At 55.2% G+C, this 10,950-nt stretch overlaps 1 protein-coding gene across 1 annotated transcript in view; it reads left to right on the top strand.

Annotated features, from left to right (window-relative positions):
- Nucleotides 1-8,878, top strand: part of VAC14 (Vac14 homolog (S. cerevisiae)) — a gene marked incomplete at both ends in the record, with an annotated part of 19,147 nt that extends 10,269 nt beyond the window's left edge. The window contains 3 exons of the mRNA XM_008945948.1: nt 1,746-1,806; nt 8,381-8,528; nt 8,813-8,878. Of these exons, the coding sequence (XP_008944196.1) occupies nt 1,746-1,806; nt 8,381-8,528; nt 8,813-8,878 (275 nt within the window). The remainder of the gene's footprint in view (nt 1-1,745; nt 1,807-8,380; nt 8,529-8,812) is intronic.
- Between the last annotated feature and the right edge of the window lie 2,072 nt (nt 8,879-10,950).

The raw sequence follows: 10,950 nt of genomic DNA, 5'->3' as shown, positions 1-10,950 counted from the left end.
CCCAGCACTGCAGGGGGGTCTCCCCAGAGTGGGGCAGAGGGGCAGCATCCCACCCTGCCCTGCTGCCCACGCTGCTGGGGGGGCAGCCCAGGCTGCCGGGGGCTTCTGGAGTGTGATCACCGAGGGCCGGCTCCTGGCCAGCCCCTCACCCATAACACCACCAGGTCCTTCTCAGGGCTGCAATCCATCCCATTGGCAAGCAGAGTCTCCTGCAGCTGGGGAGAAATAACCCCATACACCAGGACTTGTGAGGGGTTGGTCAGCTGTAAAGCAGCTCCACAGAGAAGGACCTGGGAGTGCTGGTGGACATCAAGTTGCCCATGAGCCAGCAATGGGCCCTCAGGGCCAAGAAGGCCAAGGATCTTCTGGAGTGCAGGAAGAAGAGTGTGGCCAGCACATCGAGGAAGGTTCTCCTCTACCTCTATTCTGCCCTAGTGAGGCCATCTCTGGAGTATTGGGTCCAATGCTGGGCTCCCCAGTTCCAGAGAGACAAGGAACTGCTGGAGAGAGTCCAGCAGAGGCTGCAAAGATGCTGAGGGGCTGGAGCATCTCTGTGCCAGGAAAGGCTGAGAGCCCTGGGGCTGTTCAAACTGGAGAAGAGAAGTCTGAGAGGGGATCTGATCAATGCTGATCAAGAGCTAAAGGGCCCCTGGGGGACAAGAGGCTGGGGCCAGACTCTTGTCAGTGGTGCCCAGCGACAGGACAAGGGGCAACAGGCACAAATTGGAAACCAGGAGGTTCCATCTGAACAGGAAGAGAAACTTCTTTGCTGTGAGGGTAGCAGAGCCTGGAGGAGGCTGCCCAGAGAGGTTGTGGAGTCTCCTCCTCTGGAGAGTTTCCAAACCCTCCTGGATGTGATCCTGGGCACCCTGCTGCGGGTGAGCTGCTGGAGCAGGGGGGTTGGATGGGATGATCTCCAGAGGTCCCTTCCAACCCCACTATGCTGGGATTCTGTGCTTATTCCTTATTTGTTGTGAGAATGCCTCTTTTATTAAAATCTAGTGTAGAAAAGCTTGAAATACGCTACAGACAGTCGAATTGCTTTAATCCCTACCCCTCTGGGGTCTGGTTGCACCTTGGAGCAGGCAGGATCAGGGAAACCGGAGAGCCTTTTGCATCCCAAACCCCCAGCTCTGCGCGCTGGTTGTGTGCTGCGGGTGTGAGTAGAGGCTCTTGGCACAAGGGGGCAGGAAGAGTCAAGTTCCTCTCGTCGTGCTTTGTTGCCGTGCTTGTAAGATCCAGTTTTAGCAAGGAAAGGGGGTTGGAAAACTGTTCAGGTCGCTTGGCTTCCACCTGGAGTCGTGCCACGGGAGAGCTGGCCAAGAGATGTCCTGGGTTGGATTCAGCCTCTCTGGTGCTTGTGTGGTGTCAAAATCTGGAGGGTGAAAGCAGCTCTGCAGTTCCGAGCTCCTTCTTTGGGAATGGTTGAAAGACCATCAGAAGGACGTGTGGGTCTCCAGTACAGGGGAGGAGACCCAGTGTGGGGCAGAGGCCTGAACCTCTGCAGCCTGCCTTTTGCTGTGTGAGTGGAGTCCTGTGCCATCTTCACCCAGGACCTCTGGCAGTGGGGGAGAGCTTGGCAAGGAGCTTTACATGCTCAGTGCAGGGAGAAGGGAGCCTCAAGGTGCCCAGCCCCTCAAATGATGCCTGATGATGTCTTTGCAGAAGGTTCTCCAGCCTCCCAGCCCTGCTCCCCACCTTCCCTGCCACCTCCACTAACTGTGTCTCCTTTTTATCTGCTCCAGGCTCTCTGGATGCATCTGGTGACTCCAACTTCAGCAACAGTAGTGTCTTCACAGTAACCAGGTAGGGGCTGCTCCTTGCTTCAGGGGGGCTTGAGAAGAAGGGAAGGCTTCTTGGCATACAGACAACAACTGACAGATGCTGACAAAGCTGGCAGGAAGGATGGGCGGAGCTGGAAAGCAGTTGGGGTCTTCTGGGTCACAGTTGGGTGGATGACTGAGGGTGCTGTAGGAGTTGTCTGCTTCTTTTTGATGCATTTGTGACTTTATGGTAAACTGAGGTGTTTTGTTCCTGCCAGGAGAGCTTGTAAAGCCCCCAGGCAGGTCTGCTGTGGCAGCAAGCATCTGTGCACTCAGGATTCTGCACCTTGCCTAGCTTCATGCCCCCAGGTTGGGCACTCTGCCTAAGAGATAGGTGGGTAGGTGGTTGTCTTGGTTATGGTTCTTCTAGCTCAGCCAAACTAAGAAGTGTTTGGTTCCCTCATGGCTTTGCAGAGGAATGGGGCTGGAGGAACAGTGTTGTGCTGCTCTGCAGGAGGGCAGAGACCTCATGAGAAGGTCTCCGGGGCTGGCAGAAGAGCTTGGAGAGCACTGACCCTGCTTCTGGGCACTGCAGCCCTCTGTGCTGCTGCCCACCAGGGCCTGGTCCTGCAAGGCTGCACCTGGGGACATGCTGTCCAGCTCCAGCTGAGGTGTCTCGGCAGATCTTCTGCGAGCCTGTCCCCTGCCAAACTGAAGTGGCATTGGTCAGCCCTGCAGAGAGCAGCTCCGTGCCCAGCACGATCTCTCCCAGTGTCTGATCTGCATCATAGAATTCCAGACTGGTTTGGGCAGGAAGGGACCTTGGAAGGTCCTTTGAGTCCAACCCCCCTGCAGGGAGCAGGGACATCTGCAGCTAGAGCAGGTTGCTCAGAGCCCTGGCCAACCTCACCTGGAATGGTTCCAGGGATGGGGCAGTGACCACCTCACCGGGCAACCTGGGCCAGGGGCTCACCACCCTCAGTGTCAAACATTTTTTCCTTCTCTCTAGTCTCAATCTCCCTCTTTTTGTTTCAAACCATCCCCCCTTGTCCTGTCCCAATAGGCCCTGCTCAAGTCTGTCCCCAGCTTTCTGACAGGCCCCTGGCAGTCCTGGCAGGCCCCCAGAAGGTCTCCCCAGCTGGAGCCTTCTCCTCTGCAGCTGCCCAAGCCCAACTATCTCCTGCTGGACTCCCAGCAGAGGGGTTCCCCACTCGGGTCATTGCTGGGGCTCCTCTGGCCCTGCTCCAACAGGTCCATATCTCCTGCAAATATGTTCCTGCCCATTCAGCTGAACCTGGAGACAAATCCATCTGCTCCTGTAACACCCCTTTTCCTTCTCTCCTCTCCTTCTCTCCTCTCCTTCTCTCCTCTCCTTCTCTCCTCTCCTTTTCCTTCTCTCCTTTTCCTTCTCTCCTTGTCCTTTTTCCCCTCTCCCTCTCCCTCTCCTCTCCACATCAGAACTCATCGCAGACCAACACAAGCCTTAGCATTTCAGGCTGCTGATCTGGACTCCCTGATTTTTTTGCACTCCTGCAAAGCTCAGCTGCTCCCTCAGCCCGGCGATGCCCTTCAGGTTTTTGCTCTCTTGAACCTACAGCTCTTCTCGTTTGCACCCAGATTTCAGTTTGCGTCTGTGAAAGGGTTTTACCAGCTTTCCTGGGATTGCTGCATCCTGGCCTTGCTCAGCCCTTCAGGTTCAGCAGGTGCAGGAGTGCATGGGGCTGGAATTGGGAAGGGGATGGAAAAGTCTATGAGGAGAAGTGATAACTGCAGCTCTGTGCCTACAGAAGAACTTGCACCAGTGTGGAGGTGGTTCTTCAGGTCTTTCACCAGAGTGAAGACCAAACCAGGGGATAGAACAAGGAGAGCTGGAGTGACTTGGTCACAGAGCCAAGAGGGGAAGGGCTGCCCAAGCTGGAGCAGGTTGCCAGCTCCCCACGTGCCAGGGAAAATCACTCAGGACAGCAAGTGAGACCCATCACCTCTCCAAGAGACCTGATTTTGCAGAGGAACAACTTCTTGAGTCCTCCCCCACCCTTTGAAACTGCAAACTCCAGGTTTTATCTTTGAATCTCAGCTGCCTGCACACTGAGTGCCCACTGGGTGTCAAGACAGGACTGCAGGAAGCTGTTGTGTTGCCTTGGAAAGCTTGAAAGAGGAGACAGCTGCCTTTGAAGATGAGGAAGAATTTGTTTCCTGCCAGAGTGGTGAGGCATTGGAACATGCTGCCCGGGGAGGTGCTGGAGTCACCACCCCTGGAGGGGTTCAAAGAACGTGTAGATGTTGCACTTGGGGACATGGTTGAATGGTCGAGGTAGTGTTGGGTTGCTGCTTGTACTCGATGATCTTCAAGGTCTTTTCCAACCTTCATGATTCTATGAGGTCACTCTTCCCTCGTGTTTTTGTTGGTTCCCCTCCTCCACCACTTCCCCCGATCTCCTCTGGCGGGCGAGTGCTGGAGTGTGGCCCGGTGCCAGGGGTCCAGCTCTCACGGCCCCTTCTCCTGCACTCCCCACTGGCCATCTGCAGAGGGAGGGCACTGCAGCAGCAGCAGCAGCAGCAGCAGGAGGAGGACCCAGAAGCACACAGCCTGCTGTCCGCAGAGGGATGTCTTCCATGTCCAAGAAGATGACAAGGTCTGAATGCTCCATAGATGGATGCTGGGCATGTTCCTGTGGCCACAAACTGACGCACACGTCCTCCCCCAGCTCTTAAAACATCCTGTTGGTGATCCAGAATGGCCACTGCCAGCCTCACTTGGAGGGAGCTTCCTGGTGGCATTCGGTAGGAGATGGGGGCTGTGTCTGTGCCAAGAGTGAGACTTGCTCCCAGGGGAGCCTGGCTTCTCAGGGCTCCAGTGGGGGGTCCCCGATTCCAGCTTTTCCAAAAAAAAAGACCCTCATTGGAAGTGGTCCAGAAGCATGTTTTGGAGGTGCTGGAGCTTTCCTGTGGCCTAGCTACCCCCACCAGTGCTGGGGTCCGGAAGGGGAGGTGGAAACGTGGCTGCTGGAGCACAGCCCAGGCTTCCTTCCGCCAGGCAGAGCTGCTGCAGGAGAAGGTGCAGATGTCCCTCCTGCGTCGCTGGTCCAAAACAGCTGGAAAGCACCTTTAAGGCTCTTGTCATTGCATCGGAGTTTCAATACAGGGTGTGGACACTTGGAGACCAGGGAAAGCTCCCTGGGGCAGCAGAAACCCTTTGTGTGTCCAAGAGACCTGGATTTGCAGAGAGATTTCTTCTTGAGCTCTCCTGTGCCTGTGAGGATGGGGCCAGACTCTTGTCAGTGGTGCCCAGAGAAAAGAGAAGGTGCAACCAACTGGAACCCAGGAGGTTCCATCTGACCAGCAGGAGAAACTTCTTTGGTGTGAGGGTGGCCGAGCCTGGAGCAGGCTGCCCAGAGAGGCTGTGGAGTCTCCTCCTCTGGAGAGATCCCAAACCTGCCTGGATGTGATCCTGGGCACCCTGCTGTGGGTGACCTGCTGGAGCAGGGGGGTTGGATGAGGTGATCTCCAGAGGTCCCTTCCAACCCCACCATGCTGGGAACCTGTGAGACAACTTCCTAACCCTACTGCCAGCTGCGCGGGTTAGATGCATGGCAGTTGGACAAGGGTGAGGGGACCACAATCCCACAACAAACTCGATAAGGGACATGGGGACTCCAGAAGAGCCTTTGGGGTCCTTCTTGAAGGCTTCTTGATTTGGGTAGTGTTCAGCAACATCATGGACACATAAAGCTGCTCATTGCTCTGCAGAAGGGGCAGGCAGCTGCTACGTGGCCAAGCCACCCAAGGCTGTGTTTAAATCAGACTTTTAAACCTAGTAGTTAGGGCTCGGTGCAAAGCTACAATTGCTGCTGTGTCTCTGCTGCTGGAAGTTCCCATAGCCCCGTGCCCAGGGCCCCACATGCCTTGGGGGGTGCAGCTGGGGAGATCCTCAAGGTGGATTGAGGAGGATAGGGATGGTGCTGAGTGCCCCCCAGCACCCAGGGAATGGTTGGCCAAAGGCAGCGTGGTGCCTCACTTTGACCTCGTGCCCTAAACCTGCCTTGGAGTCCTGTTCTCCAGCTCCTTGCCTGGTGGAGTCTGCCTCACTGCAGCTTCCATGTGTCCTGTTGGAGAGGAGGACCCTGCCTGACCTGGAGTGAGATGAGTTCCCCTCCTTGCTCCTACTGGATGAGCTGTAGGGGGAACCTTGGTTACGCAGCCCCAGCCCTTGCCATGGTGATCATGATGAGCACGGTGATTTGCAGCTCATTGGACTGGATGTCTCTGCCTAGACCTTGGTCTCATCGCGTCCCCGGGAGATCAGGGAAGCTGCTCTGTACTTGGATCCAGTCCTTGGAAGCCACAGGAAGCAGAAGGAAGCCAAGAGCACCGAAATGAGAGCGCTGGAGGAGGAGAAAGCGACAGCTTGTGGGCCCAAGAGCAGAGAGGAGCTGCTGACCTCCTGGCCGCTGGCTGGAGCCCGTCGAGCGGCACAGCTGCCAACCCGTATGGGAGCTGCCCTTGTGACTTGGACCACAATGAAAGGACCTAGATATTTCCACCCTTGGCAAGGCTGCTTGAAGGCTAGAGCTTGGCCTAGACCTTAACCTTGTCTGAAAACGGGGTCAGGAAAGCAGCTGGGCCAGGCAGGAGGCCAGCGGGGAGAGGACAGCTCAGGCGTTGGCAGAGAAGAGGTGCCTGCTGAGGAGAGAGATGGCAGAAGCCATCATTTGAGACATGAGAAAATGAGCAGATAAGGGATGTGGGGTGGAAGATGTCCCTGTAGTGGGAAGGTGAGCTCTGTTCCCATGCTGGAGGATGCTTTGGGCAGGGGGGGATGTGGTGGGAGGGGTGGACCTCCTTGGCACATGTGGGAAAGGGATGGCTGGTGAGGAGCTTTGTCTGGCCACCAGTCCTTCTAGCAGGAGCTGAGCCCAGCAGAGCTGTGGGGTGGTGGCACCTGTAGTACCCCTGTAGTACCAGCAAGGAGCTGGTGGGTGTGATGCCATCAAGGCCACCTCTGAACCAGGCAGCTTCACACACCACTTCTCTGCGCCCTCGTTTTGGCCACTTCCCTCTGAAAACACCCAGCACTCTGAGGGGCTTTTCCCCCACCCCACGTGACGGGTATTTTGTCGTGCAGATGTCATCAGGTCAAGGATTCCTGCTCCTCTTCCCTCAGGAGCCCCATGACAGGTGGGTGGCAGGCTGGGCTACTGCAGGAACACCAGCTACAGTGTTGGACACCTGAGATGCTGCTCCCTTGGACAACCCCTCTGCTAAATCCCCCGGGGAAGATCAAATCCTATCAAGCTGCAGCAAATTACACCATGAGAAATGTGCCCCTTTGGATTCCTCAGCAGAGGAGACACAGAGCAGATCTTTACACGCTGGAAAAATCAGCCAGAGCTTGGTCCAGCCTTGAATAATTCAGGAGTTTGGGTAGGACAGGAGTGACTTAGCTCTTCAGTGCAGCTCCCTCTTGGAGGTCATCTCAGCTCCGACCATCTCAGCTCCAACTGTCTCTTTAACCAGGTCTCCTTTGACACATACTTCCCACGTCATTGCTGTTGAGGAGGTGAGAAACCTCCACAAACAGGACAAAAAAAGGCTGTAAAGTGTCCTCTTCTGCTTTGGGGTCTCCTGTCCCAGTGTAGTTCCCAACTATTTGGGGAAAAAACATGGAGTTTTTCACCACAGTAAGAGCTACATGTTTGGAGGCTGTTGGTGTTACAGAAGAGACAACAGACTTCTGTTCTGAGGTGAACTGGAGGAGTTCTTTGCTTTCATCCCTGGTTCGTGAACAAGAGTTATCCTCATCTTTTTGGATGGCTTTTGGGAAAGAAGGTGATGTTCTCAAGACAGCCTCGTAGCAGAGAGCTGCAGCCCAAAAACCCAGCCTGCCAAGGCACCACTGCAGTCCACAGGTAGACTCTTCTGGGATTAGTGGAAACTGGATGCCCTCACCTGGTTGGATGGCCCCAACTAGTGGAGTTTGAGGACGCATGGGTTGATGTTCTCTGGAGATGTTTGAGCTGGTCAAACTTGAGTTGGTTTCTGGGTGCATTTTATGGCTTTCTAGTCTTTGAACCTCAAACCTGGTGCCTACAATGTGGACCAGTTTCTCAACACAGCCATTGTACTGGAGTCATCTAGCAGGTCTTGTCCTGGGTAGGTAGCAGCTGGTTTGGTCAGGTGGTGAACCTCCCAGCCTGGAAGGTTTCTGTTGGCTTCCAAAGCAAGTTTTTGGTGTGCTGCTGCCTCTCATTGTGCTCCCCCATCTCATAATGCCACTCAGAAGCTACCTGGGCCAACCTGGCCATGCCCAGCTGTGTCCCCATGAGCTGAGGTGGTTGCTTGACCCTTGCAAGCCTGGAACTTGCATCCTGGCTGTCATAACTCTTGGAAGGCATAAGCACACTTGTTGGGTTTGCCATAAGCAGATCTGGAGGCACAGAACAAAAATGTGGGTGGCCAAGCTAAGTGGGGCAGGAGCAGGCCAAGGGGTTGGTTGAGGTTTCTTAGGGCTTGAGCTGAAGTGTTTGGTGCCTGCACAAACCTTGTAGATCTCTCCACTGTGGGAGGAGTGAGTTGGACATGCCAGCGCTGAACCAGCCTCTCTCCTTCCCATGCAGCTCCGAGAGGATCCAGGTGACCCTGAACCTGGATGGAATAGTTCAGGTGCTGGACTGCCACCTTCACGACATGTCATCCATTGGGATGATGACCAGAATCGCAGTGCTGAAGTGGCTCTACCACTTGTACATCAAGACTCCTCGTAAGGTAGGTCAGGGACTCAGCGTGTGGGACTGAGCTCGTCCACCCCCAGCCTGCTCCTTACCCCAGAGTTGGCTGCAGTTATCTCAGCAGTGTTGCAACCAAGTGTCCACCTGCCTTTTCTGAGAAGGCTTTGGCTGCTGCACTCCCAGTAGCTTAAGAGAGAAGGGCTCTCCAGCTCAGGTGGAAAGTCCTGGTGAAGCTTTGGGCAGCCTCCCCAGAGGGAGGGGTCCTGTGGCAGGGGGTGACCAGGCCTGTAGGGCTGATGGCATCTGTCTTTCTGATTCTAGATGTTCCGACACACCGACAGCCTCTTCCCCATCCTGCTGCGGACGCTCTCAGACGAGTCAGATGAGGTGAGTGCTGCAGAAGTCCTCCTGAAAGATTACTACCTCTACATCTGTCTGGGCTTTGGATTTTTTGGGTTGAACTGAGGGATTTTATGAGGCTTGGTCAGTATTGGCACTGGGGGGCTTAACCTTGTTGTCTGAACTGAAGACCTTGTAGTCTTCTCCCAAGGGACAAGTGATAGGACAAGAAGAAACAGCCTCAAGTTGCACCAGCCGAGGTTTAGGTTGAACATGAGGAACAATGTCTTGATTAAAAGGGTTGTCCAGACCTGTCCCAAGGCAGTGGTGGAGTCCCCACCCCTGGAGGGGTTTCCAAGCCGTGGAGATGTGGTGCTGAGGGACACGGGTCAGTGGGGACCTGGCAGTGCTGGGTTAAGGGTTGGACTTGATGATCTTCAAGGTCTCTTTGAACCAAGCCAATTCTGTGATGGCTGGTTCTTGGATGGGAGCCTGGCAGCTCTGACACAGAGCTGGCCCAGGCTCTGGTGGCACATCTGCCATCAGCTGGCTGCCTCTTGGCCAGTTTCTCAGCCCAGACCTTCCTCGTGGAACTAAAGTGAGGTGCTGGCCACCTTGCTGGCCACCCTCGGGGCATCAAACCCCAACTCCACCTAAACCCCAGGAACGAGGGGGCTGCTGAGAGAGGAGGGAAGGACTTGCAAAGGCAAATGACCACCTGGCTGTTCTCCATCCCCTGCTGCTTATGCTGCAGACCTTTCCAAAAGAGTCCCCAAGCAGACATCTGCCTCTGGAAAGCTGCATCTGGCTGATAGTCTCTCCAGCTTGGCAGGAGAGCATGGTGAGTCATGTTGCAATTACACTGCTTATTAATATTTGAAAAAAAGCAGTGAAGAAAGGACTCTAGTGATGCGTTTCCTTCACGTGACATCACTGGGAATGGCTCAAAAGTCATTTTAAGCTGATTTATTTAATCCTGTCTTCTATTTATTTAAATGTTGGGAGGGTTTTGGGTGGGCTTTTTTTTTTTTTTCCCCCTAAGGAAATCCATAGATGAGTGGATCCATTAAACACTATGGCTCAGCTAGCTCTCAACCAGCTTTGCTGCTCTCTGCAGAGGAAATAGAAACAACCAAAAATAGGAGAAGGGGGGCTTGGAAATGGGAATTTTTTGGACCGATGAGGACAGACTGAGCTGGAGGGTTCTGCACGTCGTGTGGTGGAGCACGAGGTGCACACACATCTGCAGGGGGGTTCTCTGCTGGCTTCATCCTGCCCCCCGACCAAGGGAACCTGGGTGGGCAACAGTGCTGGTTGCATCTTTCTTCCCAGGAAGGTTGAATGTTCTGGTGTGGCGCCTGCTGGTCCCCAAGCATGGTTTGGAGGGAGGCTGTCACTGTCCTGGTGCTCCCTGAAGCTGTCCTGGAGCGGTTGTTTCTCACTAGCTCATCACTGAAGGAGAATCTGGCTTTGGAGGGTCAGGGCTTTGCATCAGGCTGAAAGTTTGTGCTCAAGGACATTTTTACACACTTGAGGGACGGGATCCAACCAGAGGGACCTGGACAAGCTTGAGAGGTGGGCCCGTGTGAAACTCATGAGGCTCAACGAGGGCAAGTGCAAGGTCTTACCTCTTGGTTGGGGTAACCCCCAGTTATCAGCCCAGGCTGGGGGTGAAGGGCTGCAGAGAAGGACCTGGGGGTGCTGGGGGTGAGGAGCTGGCCAGGAGCTAGTCTAGGGAGACCCCCTTGCAGTGCTGGGACAGCTCTGGAGTCCTCAGCACAGCAGAGACAGGGACCTGCTGGAGCAGAGCCAGAGGAGCCCCAGCAATGACCCGAGGGGGGAACCCCTCTGCTGGGAGCCCAGCAGGAGAGAGTTGGGCTGGGGCAGCCTGCAGAGGAGAAGGCTCCAGCAAGACCTTCTGGTGGCCTTTCAGTGCTTCAAGGGGCCTGTCCGAAAACTGGGGACAGACTTTTGAGCAGGGCCTGTTGGGACAGGACAAGGGGGGATGGCTTGAAACTAGAAGAGGGAGAGCTAGGCTAGCGAGCAGGAAGAAATGTTTGGCACTGAGGGTGGTGAGACCCTGGCCCAGGCTGCCCAGAGAGATGGTGGATGCCCCATCC

This window comes from Merops nubicus, unplaced genomic scaffold, assembly GCF_000691845.1.
Source record: "Merops nubicus isolate BGI_N331 unplaced genomic scaffold, ASM69184v1 scaffold8308, whole genome shotgun sequence".
Taxonomy (NCBI): Eukaryota; Metazoa; Chordata; class Aves; order Coraciiformes; family Meropidae; genus Merops; species Merops nubicus.
Note: the sequence above shows the minus strand (reverse complement) of the source record. Positions and strands in the feature narration are given on the sequence as shown.